General features: G+C 39.0%; 2 protein-coding genes across 3 annotated transcripts; both read left to right on the top strand.

Annotated features, from left to right (window-relative positions):
- The first annotated feature begins 220 nt into the window (after positions 1-220).
- On the top strand, positions 221-8,520 carry LOC139785982 (carbonic anhydrase 7-like). Of its 2 annotated transcripts, none has more exons than XM_071725158.1 (5): positions 221-337; positions 4,051-4,098; positions 7,540-7,695; positions 7,879-8,105; positions 8,224-8,520. In XM_071725158.1, exons 1-5 carry the CDS (start codon positions 289-291, stop codon positions 8,503-8,505), a joined length of 762 nt encoding a protein of 253 aa, XP_071581259.1. In that variant the 5' UTR covers positions 221-288; the 3' UTR covers positions 8,506-8,520. The 2 variants fall into 2 exon arrangements, with proteins under 2 accessions (XP_071581259.1, XP_071581260.1); XM_071725159.1 differs by lacking the exon at positions 221-337 and adding an exon at positions 1,786-1,939.
- A 1,592-nt stretch (positions 8,521-10,112) lies between these two features.
- LOC139785986 (uncharacterized) lies at positions 10,113-16,815 on the top strand. Its single transcript, XM_071725163.1, has 4 exons — positions 10,113-11,540; positions 11,817-11,916; positions 12,257-12,364; positions 16,627-16,815. The coding sequence occupies exons 1-4, from the start codon at positions 10,762-10,764 to the stop codon at positions 16,813-16,815; spliced, it is 1,176 nt and encodes a 391-aa protein (XP_071581264.1). The 5' UTR covers positions 10,113-10,761.
- The last annotated feature ends 1,919 nt before the right edge of the window (positions 16,816-18,734 follow it).

Genomic DNA, 18,734 nt, shown 5'->3' with positions numbered 1-18,734 from the left:
TAATTGGACAAAATGCGATTATCGCAAAGGAGATTATCCGATTCCTCTTTTTCTATTCTTCGTTCTTCTGTAAAAAAAAAAATGCTGAATTTGCGAAAAATTCACTCGAGCGCACTCGCGGTTCTCAAATCGACTGATCAAAACTGCAGTTTCGCACGAGTTCGATACGGTAACGCGGGGGTTGGATACATCAGCCTCTCGGCGAGGAATCTGCCAGGTAGATCAGTCGGACGATGAGCGTCGTCCAAGTTGTGTCTCGGCGAAATAACAGGTGTACCGTATGTGAAAATGGGTTTAGGTCACTTGCTGATGGTCACATTGACGTTACTCTGCACAGGTAAAAACATTTCGCGACTTTTCGATAAAGTTTTGCTCCCTTTTATCTTATCTTACTGATTATTACCGGCATTTTAAAGACATTAAAAAATGTTAATTTCTAAACGCATAAGTTAGAACGTATGCAATATTTCAAATATTGAACACAAGTAAAACAAAAGTAAAAAATAAAAGTAAATAATTATTTATACACATAATTAAGTAATAATTTTTACACATAATTAAATACAAAATAAAAGGAAATAATTATATATTTTTGAAAAAGAGAAAGAGAATAGTTAATGCGTGAGTACATATATTAATCTTATTCCGAAACAGCACAAAATTTCGTTTAAATTAGCAAGAATTATTAGTTTTTATGTTGATATTGTCATGTTTTTTTTTATCGCTCGCAAAATTAATATTTAATTTAACACATTAATTTGTTTTTTATTTGTTTCCTCAAATTTCTGAAAAATATAACCACTAAAAAGATTTCTTGTTCTTTTAATATCGTAACTATCTATTTGACATTTAAAAATTTTTAATTATGTTAATCGCTAATAGAAACTGGCTTGTAAGAATTTATTGCTTTATTATACCCTTTTTCAAAATAAGAAAGATGTATTGCACTTATAAATATCATTTCGCTAATAAACTTATTTCTGTAAATATGACTTCTGAGAATGTTTGTGTATGAGTGACTTGATGACGATGACTTATTTTAAGTGAATGCAAGATGCACATAACATGGCGGTAGCGCTGCGCTTATACTTACCTGCTGACCGAATACTTACGTCGATCGGCTGATGAACGCATATAAACCGCGCGTCTAAATTTAAGATTTGGACCATGCTTTGTTCGCGAATTTAATTTTACTTGGTTGATCGCTTCAGCTAACGCGCGATGACGGCATTGTTGCGACGAAAATGCAACGTCTTACTCGTTTGTCACAAATTTTAATTACATTACGAATGTTAATTCACAAAGTCTTTCTTTTAACAGTGCGTTTGGTCACACTTTTTGCGCCGGCTTTGAAGATAGAAAAGAAAAAAATTGCAAGAAGTCTCAGGTATTATAATCAAAAAGAATAGGTCTGCAATCTTTATGCCTTTTTCCTTCTCATTATGCGTTTTAATTTTTCTCAGAACGTATATTACTCGTGGCAACGATTGATACATAAAAGTGCATTCATTCAATCAGTCAATGTAGATTGAATGAATCACTCTGCAACGTTCGAATCACGTCCGAATCACGACCGTTTAATACAGATGAATGAACGCATTTGACTATTTGTACGAAAAGTAATCCACCTTGACGAATTAAAAGGGAGAGCGAGTATTCACCGCTCCTCTTTACGTTATCGTTAACAGAATGCGCTGATAATCAAATGGTCGGTCGGTCGGTCGGTCAGTTGCATACTGCGATGACTATGACCTGACATAGCCCGTGTATACGTTAAATCTCATGCGATAGCTCCTAGTATAAACTCGGGGTTATCCAGTTAGATTTACGTCGCGTTCATCAGTCGTACACTCGTCGTCATCGCGCTCGTGTGTCACCCATCGCGATAGTCTCAGGTGGTTCCCTGCGATGCGTCTCTTCTGCCTAATCGCTCTTCTAGGTAAGGGCTCTTCTACTCTGCGATAGCTGATTCCCGCCCGTGATTACTCTTTTGTCACTTCGCTTAATCAGAGAAAATATCGATTAAAGAAATTAGTATAGACACAAGAAGAATATCTCTCAGAATATCTTCTCTTATTAATGCATTTGCCATTTCTTGGGTGTCTGAAATATTTGTAATATGATTAGATACTTAATCTAATAATTTATCATTTTAATCATTTTTCGAAAATTTTTGCAACCGTTATCTAGTTTTGATAGTCAATTCATAATATGTAAATGGGGAATAATTTCATATATTTTTCTCATTCTTATGTAAAAGCTCACTTCTTTTTTTCAAGACTTTTGCAAATCCGTGAGTATATATTTATTTAAATTCTCATTACTACTGTTTTATATAGTTTCTCACGAACACAGCTAAGCGATATTAATTTTGTATTTTTTATTAAACTCTATTTTAAATTTCCAAAAATATCATTATTAAATTTTCCTATCAAAAAGCACTACTACTTGAATAAATTATATGTAGAAAAAATAATATTTATTATTTAAAAATTTATATGATAAAAGAATATTTCAAGATAAATATTTTACTGGAAAAAGTATTTTAATCCCAAAGTTTGAGATTGTAAAACTAGTTTTTCTCCAAATTTGATAATGATGAAACTTATGTGTTTAGAGTAATAGAGGGAAACAAAAGGATCAATTTTTAAAATTCTATCGCAATAGGTTTGTCGAAAAGAGTAATGGTGATTATTAAGAGGTAATGCGCCAATGTAGTGCACAAAGTAATCACTTTTTAACAAGAGAAATGCACGAGAATCGTAGACGAAGGCTCGATATGTCTATAATATCGAACTATATCTTAAGCATCCCTAACTATGAGCGAAACTCGTATATGCCGATTAGCCGGTCTTACGCCCTATCCCCGCAGCGGAAGCGTGCATTATGCATCATTAAAATCTGCGGGTCGTTTGAATGATTTGGCCGTTGTTGCGGCCGGTGCGCTGATCTAGAAAGCGCCGGCGTTTATCCGCCGATTGTGATCTAATTGCCGGCCGCATGGACGGCTTTCGCGGACCGATCGCTTTATTCCTCGCACCGCGTCACTTTCTTCCCGGCCGCGACGAGAATCGGATTAGGAATAAGTGCGAACAAATTCGTCGCGGTCCGAGCGGTCAATGAGGTCAATTCTGTTTCCTGTCGTGCGCGTTCAATTACTTATTAGGCCCAATGGGACGGACACACGCTCGCGATATGGCGAACCGTTCGCGTGGCAGTGACGTGGAAATAATTATATTTATTAACTGTTCGTGCGAACTCGTGAAATTGATATTGCGAGCACGAGGTCAGCGCCGGCTTTAGATCGCGATTATTATAGTGCTCACGTTTCTCCGCAATTTGTCTCATTTGAACGAATTTGCATGTAATGCTGAAACCGCGGCGAGCAGCCGGATTGAAACAAGTCGGAATTATTACATTGAGGCGTACTGTTAATTATGGAGATCACTAACAGGAATGTATTACCTTATTATGCGCCTATCAGTTTGTGTAAAATTAATTTCAATGGCAATCATAATTACTGTGATCGATAGTATTATTAATTGAGTAGTAATATTAATTGAAGACTAATGGCGTTAATATTGACATTAATATATTTGAGAGTTAATTTGTTTTATTTTTTCAATATAGTTGAAATTTATAATAAGTAATTATTTAAATATTAATAACATAAATAATAACACAAATTTTTCCGAAAAAAGTCCCAGATGAAAAAAAGTTGTTCTATCTAAAGCATAAACATTATTATTTTGTGAATACTGTTTAAAGTTAACAATTCGATGTAAAAATCATTCTCAGTTAGATATGTTTGTTTTATTCATTTCTGTATACAAGGTTAACTCGATTAACTATTTTAATTGTTTGTTAGGATGATCTAATAACGCTTAATTGTTGCGAATTTTATTTGTGCATTGCATGTTTTTAGAGTTTTAGAGTTTTAGATTATACCATTACACTCTTAAAAGCTTATTTCTAGAGAGTATAGTTATTTGTTAAAAAAGGAGTATCAATTTTAATTCAAAGAAACTAACGAGTATTATATAATTACAGGTTTACAAACATCGGAAGCATCTGACTGGGGATATTGGGGCAAAAATGGTAATTATATAATGATTACGACGAAAGTTTTATACGCTGTTTACATATCCATGCAAATGTATTTATAATTCACCTATTAACGTCACACAATGCCGAAGGTGCATGAAATATTTCCTAAACTTAAGCTTTTATCTAAACAGAAATTAAGCATTATCGATATTAGGCCAGGGTCATGGAGAGAATGATATGCTTCCACATATCATTAGCTTCCTACCTTGCCAGACAGTTTTATCGGAAATTTTAACTATGCAACACAATAATTTTATCTTAATGATGATAAACCTTCCAAGAATGTACGAAGAAAGTACCGATTGATAAAATCGATCAAGTGAATGAGAAGTGATTTCATGCGATTTCAATATCGATGTTTGCGGAATTTTAATCGCGATAAGCATAAAATGTGATACAATTTTCCTCATCTAGCTTATATGAAACTTACATTCAAGTCATTAGCGACCTAATAACAGCAACCTTAAATGTCAGTTAAAAGTATTTGAATACCAAAATCAAGTATGTGTATATTAGTATAACAAAACAGCTTCTAAGTAAAAATATATTATTCGATAATAATGTACCGTGAGACTTGAAAATACAAGTAAATTTTCTGGGGAAACTTTATAACTTTATTACAATTTAATATATTTATACATGTTTATTATACTAGAAGAATTTGATGCGTTTTATCTTATATGTTTTAACTACGAACATCAAATATTATTGCTCAAGTGGTATTTAAAATATAAAATGTTTTTTTTTATATTACAATCTCTCTTCAATATACTCCTGAATATTTTATCTGTTATCCGAATATTTCATCATTTAGTATATATCTATATCTCAACATATGTGCGTAAATTAATATTACTGCGAGTTTAATCTATGTATTTTATAATTATAAAATTTTATATAGATATGTCTTCTTAGTTTCTGTTACAATTTTAATTACTGCAAATAAAGTAAAGAAGGCAAGTCACACGATTTGCTCGATCAAGAGGATCCGGGAGTAGAAGGTCTTACACGATTCTCCATTAGATCAGGTCTCTTGAGAGCAATTACTTTGCATCAACCGTGACTGTCGTCGACAATCATCTTGAATATAAGGACTTTGCACTTCAGAATAGGCAAATACCGTGACGTACCTCTTGTTATAAAGTTATTTAAATAAAAGATACGAATAGACAGAAAATATATTATGAAAATGTAATATATGAACATATGCGTATGCAGACGAAAAGTGCAAAAATAAGATCATTATCAATATACGCGAAAAACTGTACATTAGGGAATTTTATTACGGATGATATATATCTTTTTTATTTCTTCCGTATATGCTGTGAGTCATCGTTGTCTTTCTGCTTCGAACAGTAATTCGATACTAACCAATCATAGCGCGTTAACGTATCAATAATGTTAACATAATTTCGGAATGTATTATCAATATACGTGAAAAACTGTACATTAGGGAATTTTATTACGGATGACATATATCTTTTTTATTTCTTCCGTATATGCTGTGAGTTATCGTTGTCTTCCTGCTTCGAACAGTAATTCGATACTAACCAATCATAGCGCGTTAACGTATCAATAATGTTGACATAATTTCGGAATGTATTATTATCATTAAAATAGCACGTTCGCACGTTCAACGCTGCTGCGTCAATGTTTTAGCGCAAAAGTGTTTTAGAATGAGATAACATTTAACATAGACGTGTCCGTGGCTTAGATTTTGAAGACCCATAACATTAAGAAAGTATTGATAATTATTAAATGTATCTATATGTTTGCGCGGCGCGTAAGAAAGAAAATGGAGACGTAATGGGACGCACTGACATTGACACTAATACCTAAAAGCGTATGCGACACTTTGTTTAATAGCCAAAGTATAACGATAAACAAAGAAAACAACTTAAACAAGGTTTAAAATTTATAAGGAAATTAAAGGCGAGAGTGTTTCGGATCGAAATCGCTAACGTTACATTCTCGTTCACCGTATTTTTACTTCTCGCGACCGAAATGACCGATTGACTTGACCACTGCCAAACGGATGATTGACAACGACAGACTGACGAGTCGCGAATGGCAAATGGCAAGTGCCATGGTGATTGTAAGAAAGTGCCAGAGACTACGGGCCCTTGGCAACAGTTAGCGGGAATGATAGACTAATATTATAGATTTTGCGAAATTGTTATGACAAAGTTTCAGATGCACCGTTAGCGATTATCTCTCGTCTAGGTAAATATCGATCGCCGAAGAGGCTGTGCCGACGAAGTTCCTAGAATGACTCGAGTTTGCAATGATATAAACCTCGACTTTGATAAGACTGTCGCGATACCTTTGACGAGTCTAGCGTTACTTTTTAAGCTATGAATAATGACGCTCGTAATCTCGAACACTATATATAAATTACACAGGCCCACAAAAAAAGAAAAGTTGTCTGCGCCATGGACTAGACCATGGTATTCCCATGTATTTTTGCCTGCTGAAACCGAATATGACCTCAGTTTTGCCCCTACACGTCAGGATTTTTTTCTACAGTCAAAAACAAGATGTTTTGCCCACGAAACACCTTTTTTTTGGCTGTAGAAAAAAATCCTGACGTGTAGGGGCAAAACTGAGGTCATATTCGGTTTCAGCAGGCGAAAATACATGGGAATACCATGGTCTAGTCCATGGCGCAGACAACTTTTCTTTTGTCTGCACCATGGTCTAGTCTGTGCACAGGCCCACAAAAAAGAAAAGTTGTCTGCACCATGGACTAGACCATGGTATTCCCATGTATTTTCACCTGCTGAAACCGAATATGATCTCAGTTTTGCCCCTACACGTCAGGATTTTTTTTCTACAGTCAAAAACAAGGTGTTTTGCCCCCTACGAAACACCTTTTTTTTGGCTGTAGAAAAAAATCCTGACGTGTAGGGGCAAAACTGAGGTCATATTCGGTTTCAGCAGGCGAAAATACATGGGAATACCATGGTCTAGTCCATGGCGCAGACAACTTTTCTTTTTTGTGGGCCTGTGTTATTAATATACCTATGTAGATTTTTGTGACTGTGAATAATAATATAACAGCACATTTCTATTTTTTTCAAGTAGCAATAAACTAACATTTTATTATTAATTTAAGAATAATTTATATCTTGCTGTAGTTACAATTGTATAATTGCAATCATATAAAAATTCCCATAATTATGTATGATGTCGGCAACTTATTTTGATATTATCAAACGCAGAAATACAATATCTTTTAAAAAAGATACCTTTTAGAACTTTTATGGCTCTTTAAATTGTAGTTCTTTTAAAACTTATATATCAATTCGGTTTTTAATGTATTTTTTCCGTAGTAATAGATACTTTATAATATAAATATTAAATTCTGTTACACTTTGTAATAAGTGAAACATACTGCCTACATGTTACTCAAGTTTGTAAATGGTTGCATAGGACCAGAAAACTGGCCGGGAATATGTACGACGGGAAAAAGGCAATCACCGATTGATATTGTGACGGATGATGCCATAAGAATTGATCTCGGTGCTCTTAAAACCTATCGATACGATTTCGCGTTTCCTAGCACGCTGATTAACACTGGACATTCCGGTAAGTATAAATAGATTGTATTACGTTACTGTTCTAATCAGCGTTCTGGTTGAACATTTCTTTAAAAACTTTGTCCAATGTGAGATATTGAATCAATGAGCACGAGTCCGCAATATATCCCGCAATAATACAACTATATTTCCTATGTACTTTTAATATCTTTCAATTGAAATTTTTTCATAGTGCAAATTCAGTTTCATAGCAGTGTGCCAATCCATCTCAGTGGCAGAATTCTGTCATCGGTATATATTCTGGAACAAATGCACTTTCACTGGGGCGCAGAGCATACCGTGGACGGTTTACGTGATCCATTGGAGTTGCATTTAGTGCATTACGATAAAAAGTATGCGAATTTTAGCGTAGCGGCGCAACACGAAGGCGGACTTGCCGTGGTCGCTGTTCTATTTGAGGTGATGATATGTTACTCGTTTTTAGTGTTTTTACTTCTTTCTACAGTGGAAATTCTTTCAAGTGTACACGGACACAACATTAATTAATGTTTCGTGTTTCGTTATCATTTTCGTATAGTTATCATTAGATGACAATCCGGATCTGGCGCCGATTGTAGAGGCGACGAGGCTGGTATCGCATTGGGTGGGGCACAGCATGGTGCGCATAAGGACCAAACTGATACCTTTATTATTCCTACCAACGGATCATACGACGTATTACCATTACGAGGGATCGTTAACTACACCCGGATGCCAGGAATCTGTACTGTGGTTTGTTATGACTGAAAAACTCAAAGTGTCGGAAAGCGCAGGTAATTTGAATATAAATAATAATTGTATAGAACGTTTGTTTCTGTGAGCATTAATTTTTTTAAGATGTTACATATTAATATTTTCTTTTTACTTATAATTATTCTACTGGAATAATAAATTAATAATAATATTTAATCTGCTTGCAGATGAACGTATTCAGACACGTGGAGAGCAGCAATGGCACGCTGAAGTTTAATTACAGACCTGTTCAAAACCTCGGAAACAGGAAGGTGTACCATCGCCTAGAGGGCTATAGTAGCGCGTCCTCGAGAATTCCCAAGAACATGGTCTACATAGTTCTCAGTAATCTTCTAGTCAGACTTCTACACAAGAATTTTTAATGTGAGAACTAAGTGCCAAATCGGACTTGATGTTACAATGTCTAAAATGCGATATGATAACTTATGTGATATACATAATTTATTGCACTATTTTGGAGAACGAGATGTGCATTTATTATGATTAATATACTACACGATCGTATAACTGCATTATTTGGAAAGCAATGTTTTTCACAAAAACATTGAGAGCTGTGAGATCATAATTAATTAATATTAATATATGAAAAGAGATAAAGGTTACAAATCGCGAAGAATCTCCTTCTTATATATGTATAATTTGCTTCAAAATTCTGTGAAGATATACTAGATTCAAATTTTCCATGTTGTTAAATTTTTAAGTATTAATTCGTGTATAAAGAATTCTTTTTGTACAATCTAGGTGATGTAACAAATATAGCAGTATATTGCTATTTAATATTACCTAATATATTTGTAACATGCCTAATTGATATTAATAATTAAAAATTATCGATTTGCGAGCATATGCTAAAACCAAACGCAAAATGAGAGCGCATTTTTATAAAAGATATGTTCACATTTGTATGTATATGAAATATAAATTATATATGTTAAATTTAATTGTATATATAATTATATATTATGCCGACTTATGTAATTTTATCTATAATAATAATGACAGATTTACATATAGCCAAAAATGAAATGGATCTAAAATCATCTTGATAATTAAGTTTTAAATTCTGCTTTATTTTATATTTTTTTTACAAAATCTTACAAATTAGCTCTAAATTAATTAAAAATTAGAAAATTATATTCTTATATTTCATAACTAAAATTATTCTAGTTTGATTTATTTCTTACTGATAATAAAGATATCCAAAAATTGGAGAAGATAATATGAAAAAAATAATTAATATATGAAAAAGATAAATTTAATTAAGAGATACCTTTAATTAAAAACAAATTATTAGGATCACGAAATTCTTATTCTTAACACGTTTCTAAAATTCTTCTATTAAAATAATAAAACTTACCGTAAAAATAATCAGTCAGCATTCAATAAAAATGTATACATTAATTATACCGTGGAAAAAATAGCCTCAAATCACTTTAATATTCGTAGTTCGTTTACCGTCTAAATTTACATTAGGAATTTCGTTACCGTAATTATGACGTCAACGGTAATTGTGAACCTTATTCTCTCAAAAATAACGTCGGACGTTATCTGAATAGCGTTACGGTGAACGATGTGCAGTTTCGCTTTTCAACTGATAATGTGAATTTATACGGTGAACGTATCTATATAGTTCAGATACGTTATCATATCTGAGAAAGACGATATTGCAAAAACTTCCTATTGGATGATAGTGTCAGATAGTACTAATAATAATTTCTGCGAGGTCTCTGGTTTCCAGCAGTTCTACAATGTTCGACCGAACATAAGATAATTGCCGCGACAATGTAGGGATTAATACGACGGACTTAATAATCATTTATGCTCTTGATAAACAGAATAAAAAAAAATACAGGGCTACATTCAACGAACTGTCGCTCAATGTATAGTGAGCTCTCTATGTTTCTATTATTATAATGCAAAACCTCACGAAATTATTATCTTTGTCAGAGACGTGGTTTGACAACACTTAATATTCGATATATCTACACGTCAATGATCACAGGGCAAGCAGAAATAACAGAGAAATGGAATGAAGGGAACGAACTGTCACCCTTCGCCGTTCGACTGATCACAATGCATCAGTAACAGACAGGGAGGAATAAAGGGAATGACAAATTCCTTGACATAGAATTAAGTATAATTGTGGAATACTAAAGGGAAATTCACTCATTTTCACTTATGAAGAGAGAAGCGACAGCGGCACGCGAGACAGATATTATTGGAAAAGAGAACGCGAACAATTGAAGTTTTAATTCTTACACGCTGCGTTTCACCACGACATTTCCGATATTTACAATACACGCGAGTACGCGGCACAAACGAAATGGATTTCAGAAATGCGAATCTTTTCAACAGTCGAGTGAACGTGCTCTCGGGGAATTTATTACCGGTAGCAGCCGATAATTCGCGATTTTCAGTGATCTGTCGCGCTCACAGCGTCGTCGTATGGTTAATAGAATTGGTTCATACGATTGCGTTCGTCTTCGGGCTTTTCCTAGCACCGGAAGGGAAGAGTCTGAAGGACGGCACCGTCTGCGCCGTGGTCACTTTGGAGGCGTCTTTTATGCTTACGCGTCTTTACTCGCGCAAAAAGCTGATGGAGGAATTCGTACGGAAGATGAACGGTAACTTGCAAAATGCGGATGAGATTATGACGGATATCGTAAAGTCGGCCATAAAACCCATAGTAAAGCCGTTTCTGATATACGGAGTGACTAGCGCGATATCCATCACGATATGGACCGCACAGCCGGTTGCATTGGTCTTCGAGAAGTCTACCTTTTTCTATGGAGATTACAATTTGCCAGCCGCTTTCAGCGCCGAGCCGTTCTCCAGCCGCGTTCTGATTCCCTCGACCATTTTTATGACAATTGGCAGCGTTTATCTGTTTCTTAAGAAATTCGGCGTGGATGTGTACATGATGCACTTGGTATTGATGTTAACGGCCCAGTATCGATACACGGCGGAAAAGCTCATGATACTGTTTCGGGATCTGCAAAACTATCACGCTGAATCTCAAAAGGAACCGTATCGTCCTATGGAAGATCGATGGATGGAAAGAGAATTAAAAGAATTATGTCAGCACCAAAATACCGTTTTAAAGTAAGTCCATAATAATGTGATCAGCTGATCACTAAAGTAAATAAGCGTTGAATAATGGAGTGAAATGCGTTTGAATCGAGCTATTAGAATTTTTCTTTGGGCTTTTAATTAGATGACAACACTTTTGAGTCAGTGATGACGTAAGGAAAATAAAAATCTTTAAATCTTCTTACTTCTTACAGACCTTCTTAATTTTACTGTTTAAGAAAATATTAAAGCTTTTATTGGCTGCGTGGCTTTTTTACAATATTTTATACACTCTGTTTTTTCTTACAGCATGTCATTTATATTAAAAAAACTTCTGTCAGTAAACTTCAGCTTACTCTATATCAACAACGTGTTTCGTTTCTGTTTTATAGGTATCTTACTAAGCTCAGTGAGTAATAATAACTGATATATATAACTGATTATATAATTATAAACCATTATTCTATAAAAAAATTTACCTTATAAGTATAACTATTAATATAGATTAATAATTTATCATACGTGCTTGCCCATCAAATGACTTGTTTTTTAAAATTAATGGATATTTAATGAGTATCAAAGTATAATTTTTTAAAAATTACTTTTGCATAATATGTTATATGAATTAGATTTTTATTTAATTTAAAATTTAAATTGAAAACTTTTTCAATTATAAAAGTTAAAATGTGTGACCTTTGCTTCTAAATACATTTATTCTTTATTTGAAATATCGCTATATGCACTTTCAGGTACCATCAATGACTTTTGCAGAAGGAATTTCGGTCGTCTCATTTACTATCGGTTCGCTAACACAATTCTTTTTGTTGTGTTCTTCTATTCAAACATTATCAGACGCAGTAAGATTTATCACTTTACATTACGTAAATTACTTTTATTTTGTAAGCAATATTACTGATATTGAAGAAGATAGGGGAGACCGGGGCTAGACCGTTAGTTTTTTTTCGGAGCCGATTTTTAACAACAAAATAAATAATTGAAGTTAAATGTGGTATACCACTGTAAAGAGTGAACCTTTAGCTACAAAATTTATTAAGGAAATTTTTATCTACGTCGCTTTGTTTAACCGGTATAGAGCAAAAACGACAACGGTGCAAAAATTGAAATCTCAAAAATGCCGGGGTTGAACCGCTACCCCCCCGGGGTTAATCCGTTACACTGCATTTTCAATATATATACGTACATCTAATCCTGAAAAATGATAGGATACATTTTAATAATTGTTTTTTAAGAGAAAAATATAAAAATTTATTTAAAATTTTTATGCGAAACATTATTAAAAAATAATTGTTTTACCTATTCCATAAAACAATTTAGGCACGTGAATACAGAGGTTAACCAAATCGTAAACTCCCCAACGGCACGTCACATTGTCAACGCGGGCAACCACGGGGAACACGCGTGACGGCGTTCCGGTGCCATAGGATCAGCGCGGACCCTCGAGCAACCTAACCAAGCCGCGTTTCTCGCAGGGGAGCGATAAATAGCGACAGGGGGGGTTAGAAAAGCTCGCGGTGGAGCGCGACCATTTTACCGACTCGACGGCGTCCTCGCGCCGATTCCTCGACGCGCCGACGACGACGACGACGACGGCCACGACCACCACGACGACGATGGCCACGACCACCACGACGACGACGGCCACGACCACCACGACGACAACGGCCACGACCACCACGACGACGACGACGACGACGACGACGACGACGACGATGACCACCACCGACACCACCACCACTACAACGGCGGCGACAATGACGCCGAGACGATGCGGCGAACGCTGGACGATGCAGTCGCACGCGCGACTGTCACTGACTTAACGACCAACAACGACAATTTACCGCGGCCGGGAGTCGGGACGATCTACCGCGCGCGCGGCATGTCAACTCTCGCGCGGAAATCGCGGGATCTCAGAGCCGTGCCGTGCCTCGCCGTACCTCGCCGACGTGCCGTGAGCGCGAGCGATCTTGAAAACAACGGTCCGCCATCTTTTCGGTCGGCCAAAACACCCGTTTTGCGACGATAAGTGCGTACCATTTCCCTCTTACACAAACTGACGCACGTGCAAGGGAAGACAGAATCACGCTCGAGGGAAACCTAACCTGAAATCGCCGTAAGCTGAAGTCGTGCGCCCGGCGCGCCACAGTGACGAGACTAGCGGACCAGCCCCGGGTGCTTACTAGCGGATTAACCCCAAACACAAGTTTCAGGTTTGATCGCCCACGAAATATTAGACATCAACGATAATGAAAAAACTACACTGGATTCGTGTTCAGCATGCATTACTCTTTATAATCACGTACCTCGAGATTTGGAGAGCAAATATTATTGCAGATATTACAAAATTTCCACGCGTAGAAAATTTCACTTTCACCTTCCGAAAACACGTTTGCCCTCGTGAAAATCATAACACGGCAGGTAACCTGCCGAAACTCCGTTGGTCACATGGGTACCATAAGCAGCGTTTACAATGTTAATAGCGAGTTCGCACAATATACAGGTTCCGAGATATTTGATTTAGCGGATTTACCCCGGTAGCGGTCTAGCCCCGGTCTCCCCTACAATAAGAAACGTCTTTATTATCTACCTTAATTATCACATCATGAATTCAAAGAATACTTAACTGTTTCATTCATCATATTTTTCCCTTTAATAATAAATTTCCCTGATCCAGAAATAATCATTACACTCTTTACACTATTTACACTATACGTATTGATTTTAAACATCGGAGTAGATCCGCGACCGATCCGCGAGTGACGGTCAAGTAACACGATTCATTTAACGTTTATCCTAGGACTAAGTTTTATATAATTGCGATAATTTCAGCCAGCGTCGATAATTCGACAGATTTCATATTTCTTACTTAAATTCATTGATATCTTTACATTGATAACGAGCGGGACAAATTTCCGAGCATTTCCCGAAGGTTCACATATATTGACGCGTTTCAAGCGTCTACACTTTCATTACACCTCGTTACACCATCTACACCTGTATCGTTAGATTCAGCATGCGAGACGAGCCAGCGACGGCTCTACACTTTTGTTACACTTACAACACTTTCTACACTCACATGTTAGATTTCAGCGTGCGAGACGAAGTCACCGAAAGGTGCAACACTTTTACACTTTCTACACCCACTTGTTTGAAAACATGCATGCGAGACGAAGTCACCGAAAGGTGCAACACTTTCTACACTTTCTACACTCGACGTCTTAGAATAAGCGTGCGAGACGAGCCAGCGACGGCGTTACACTTTTGATACACCTTTTAGCACTTTAGGTGCAAATATTATTAAATTTAATAGGTTTTCAGTTTTTTCATGAACAATTACGTTTTGCAGCATAGAGAACAGCCAAATGGAGTCATTCCAGGCAAAGATTTATTTGACATTACATTCAACATTGATTTTGATTATATTCAGTTACACCTTGTTACACTTTTGTGAACTTTCTACACCTTTAGACGGCTTTCAGCCAATTTAACTATTTTATTGTAACGATGCGCCCCTTACGCCAAGGCATCGCTCCCGGCCACCACCCGCCGGATGCCGCCCGACCGATCCTCCGTCGGGCGAGGACAGGGCGCGGTGCGCCCACATTTTTAAATCTCCGAAACGCACCGTGTGCGCGGAAACCCGCCGCACCGGTGCCTTCCCGCACGGCGCCGACGAGCGCCGACGGGAGCCGAAGACGAACGCGCGGGATTGCGCCGCTCCCACCACCGCGCGACACGCCTGACGATCAGCCTCCCTCCTGCCGAACGCGCCGCGCCGCGCGGTATATAAGCCGGCACGCGCGGCGAGACGGCACTTCGTCTACACCACGGCATCCCGCTGTTCCTGACGAAGCCTACCCGCCAGCTCCTAGGGCGACACGCCAAACGAGGTCCAGAGTGTGGGCCTCGAATGAGAGTTCTCAAGTGTCCCCGAACTCCAGCCCACTACGCCCGACGGCCACGGCCCGACGAGGGCGAGCGTGCTCAGCCTCGTAGCGAGGGTTCTCGCTGCCGTGACCCCGGGACCCCACACTCCTATCGCGCTCCGGATTACGTCGCGTAGCACCGAGTGCACCTGCACTGCCGAGCGTCGTAATATACCGCGTCTCATTATTAGCGGTAAGACCGCGTCCCGTCGTACTTCGCGTAGCACCGAGTGCACATGCACACCCGGCCGTTGTAATATACCACGTTCCGCTACGCTTTGTAAAGCCGCGTCCCGTTCTTGCATATGCACCCCGACCGTTGTAATATACCACGTTCCGCTACGCTTTGTGAAGCCGCGTCCCGTTCTTGCATATGCACCCCGACCGTTGTAATATACCGCGTTCCGCCACACTTTGTAAAGCCGCATCCCGTCCGTGCATATGCACCCCGACCGTTGTAATATACCGCGTTTCGTTATAATCTGTAAAGCCGCGTCCCGTCTTATCCCCGCGCGTACCGAGTGCACATGCACTGCGAGCGTTGCAACATACCGCGTTGCGTTATACTGTGCGTCGTACCGAATCCCGAGTCGAACGCCGAGTGCACATGCACTCCCGGCCGTTGTCATATACCGCGTTGCGATCTACATCGTGTGTGTAATACCGACTCCCGAGTCAAGTAAAATAAATAACCCGTGTGTAGTACAAACTGATTATTGTCTCTGGGCCTTTCATCGAACTCCCGATCCGGCAAACCAGTCCGCGTTCGATATTGAAGTCAGGCCGTTACATTATTATGATTTTGATACTATTACATTATTCCCTGTCGATTTAAGAACATATTATTATATAATTACACATGCGATAGTTTTAAGTCGCGTTATACTTACTTTAATACTTACCTTTATTACACCGACACCGGTGATTAGATGTGACGATTCCATAGCGATCCCGGGTATCTGAAAGAAAGAGGAGAATTAAAAATGGGTAGATTTACCTGTATACTTACCTGGTTTCATAGGATTCGTCTGTTGTGACGTTGAGAGTCACTCGGTGCAAATCGAGTGACTTTTCGTTCGCTTGCGCGAAGTTCGCCGTGCAGCGACGTGGTTGGTTCACGCGAGCGCGAAAGCCAATTCACGCCGTTGCACTTTAATGTAGCATCTCTCGATTAGGTGCCGAGTCCCAACAACGACTCGGTGCGCGAAGTGCAGATGGAATCGTACCATCTACACCCCGAGGTACAAACAGCCAGTGCGATGGCTGCGCGCCTAAAATGTAGACTCAGCGCATGCGTGAGTCTAAGGTGGGAGAACTCGACCCGTTCCTCCAGGACAGTCTTTCGCGAGCTTTCGGTGCGTTAACACGTTCACGCGGTTACGCTTAATAATCGAATCCGGAAGTCTTATCCCGTTATCCGCTAGCGTCAGTAGCGTGATTTATACAATTATAGAGACAGTGAGTGCGTGATACGGGAAATCCTATTGCGCTTATATTGATATTAAGATCCGTGCATACGAAAATAGCGGCGGTTCGAGAAGTCTCGACGTAATTCCACGCGATCGAGCGAATACGTCCGCGAGTAGAGATTGCTGTACAACCAGTAATAATAAATTGTTATTTGTTTATAATAAACAAGCAATTATTGATTCGCGACCCCCAGTGAACATCCTATCCGATATTCCGTAAATTACGCTTCGCTTAACAAGGGTGTGGCTGACGGCCTTGAACACGTCCGCGACGTAGAAACGACAGCCATCTTGCTGAGAAGGAAGGACGGGGCAACGCAGATACTTAGGCTTTCTGTATTGATGCCTGAAAATACAGTGGCAACCGTAAATTCAGCCCAAGTAGTAAGTGGCTAACGTTTGATATTTTATCATTCCATTCGTTGTTCCGGTCACAACCCAAGGGCGGAAACCCGTCCTCTTCCCAACAAGGAAAGAAGAGGAGGGTGCCGCGTACTGCGGCGATTACGCTGACGTGTCCACCTGATCAATATGCAGAGTGTATGGGAGAGGTCAGGCGGAAGGTCAAGATGGAGGATTGCGGCATTACGGCACCTCTACGGGTTAGAAGGACGGCGACAAGGGCACTCAGCCTGGAGCTGTCCGGCAAGGACAACTCAGAGAAGGCCGACGCATTGGCAGCCAAAATGGCTGAGGCCCTTGTTAACAAGGAGGGAGTGAGGGTCGGTCGTCCAGTTATGACGGCCGACCTACGAGTAAGCGGCTTTGAGGAGTCGATATCGGAGGAGGAGGTTAGGAACGCCCTGGCAATCAAGGGCGGAACCTACCCCTCGAGCATTGCGGTAGGGCCAATAAGAAGAGTAGCCAACGGACTGAGTACAGTCGTGGCGAAATGCCCTCTTACAGCCGCGAATGCGATAACAAAGGAGGGCAAAGTAGTACTGGGGTGGACAGCATCACGAGTCGTGATGCTGGAAAAGACCGCTCCAGTGCTACAAATGCCTAGAGCTGGGACACACGCGGCCGACGTGCCGCGTGGAAGCGGATAGAACGGGTGCCTGCTACCGTTGCGGAAAGGTAGGACACTCGGCCCGGGATTGTGGGGCCCCTGTTAATTGCACGGTGTGCGAAAGTAAGGGGATGCCCCACAACCACAGGATTAGAGGTCCATCGTGTCGAGGTTGCCGTAAAGGGAAAGGAAAGGGCAAGAGGACCGAGGACAAGGGACAACCGCATTCTGCGGAGGAGACTAAGAAGACGGAGGTCAATCAGGCAAAGACAATGGCAAAGGCCAAGTCAAAGGCCAAGCCAAAGATAATGGATAGCCTGGTGGTAACGGGCTTTGAGGTCTCCAGTGACGGCAAAGTCGTAGCCGGCAACATGGGACCGGCGAAAGACGAAGCCCCGAAATCACAGAGGAAGAGGAAATAAAAGAATTTGTTGCTCGGGTCTTTTTGTTACCGTACAAAATTACCTTTCTTAAAAAAAAGGTAAAGAAAGGCGCCAAGTACACGTATAGTAGTGTATATGTTGTTACCTCGAAAAAAAAGAAAGTGGTAGTATTATACTTCGAAAAAACCTAAGTAACAAGTGGTAGACGTACTCTTTGTATCTCAAAAAATCTCGAAAAAATCTAAGCAGTAGTATCTTTATTTCCAAAAAATTATAACCCAAGTGATACTCATCACAAAATTATGTTACCTTATCAAAGAAGAGTCGCGCTTCAAGTGATCTATTACAATTACAAAAAAGAAATGATATCTCTTTAAATTACAGCGCCAATTACAGAGAGAACATATATATTGCCTCAAAAA

The sequence above is a fragment of the Temnothorax nylanderi genome, unplaced genomic scaffold (assembly GCF_030848795.1).
Source record: "Temnothorax nylanderi isolate EJ_2023f unplaced genomic scaffold, tnyl_v1.0 TNYL_tig0930_pilon, whole genome shotgun sequence".
In the NCBI taxonomy this organism is placed as follows: Eukaryota; Metazoa; Arthropoda; class Insecta; order Hymenoptera; family Formicidae; genus Temnothorax; species Temnothorax nylanderi.
Note: the sequence above shows the minus strand (reverse complement) of the source record. Positions and strands in the feature narration are given on the sequence as shown.

What these genes read in the sequence shown, in the direction of transcription:
- LOC139785986 (XM_071725163.1), top strand. Translation starts at nt 10,762, where the DNA reads ATGGATTTCAGAAATGCGAATCTTTTCAACAGTCGAGTGAACGTGCTC. An exon ending in CACCAAAATACCGTTTTAAA is followed by an intron (nt 11,541 to 11,816) that starts GTAAGTCCATAA and finishes TTTTTCTTACAG; the next exon opens with CATGTCATTTATATTAAAAA. An exon ending in TAGGTATCTTACTAAGCTCA is followed by an intron (nt 11,917 to 12,256) that starts GTGAGTAATAAT and finishes ATGCACTTTCAG; the next exon opens with GTACCATCAATGACTTTTGC.
- LOC139785982 (XM_071725158.1), top strand. Translation starts at nt 289, where the DNA reads ATGGGTTTAGGTCACTTGCTGATGGTCACATTGACGTTACTCTGCACA. An exon ending in ATTGACGTTACTCTGCACAG is followed by an intron (nt 338 to 4,050) that starts GTAAAAACATTT and finishes ATATAATTACAG; the next exon opens with GTTTACAAACATCGGAAGCA. An exon ending in GGGATATTGGGGCAAAAATG is followed by an intron (nt 4,099 to 7,539) that starts GTAATTATATAA and finishes ATGGTTGCATAG; the next exon opens with GACCAGAAAACTGGCCGGGA.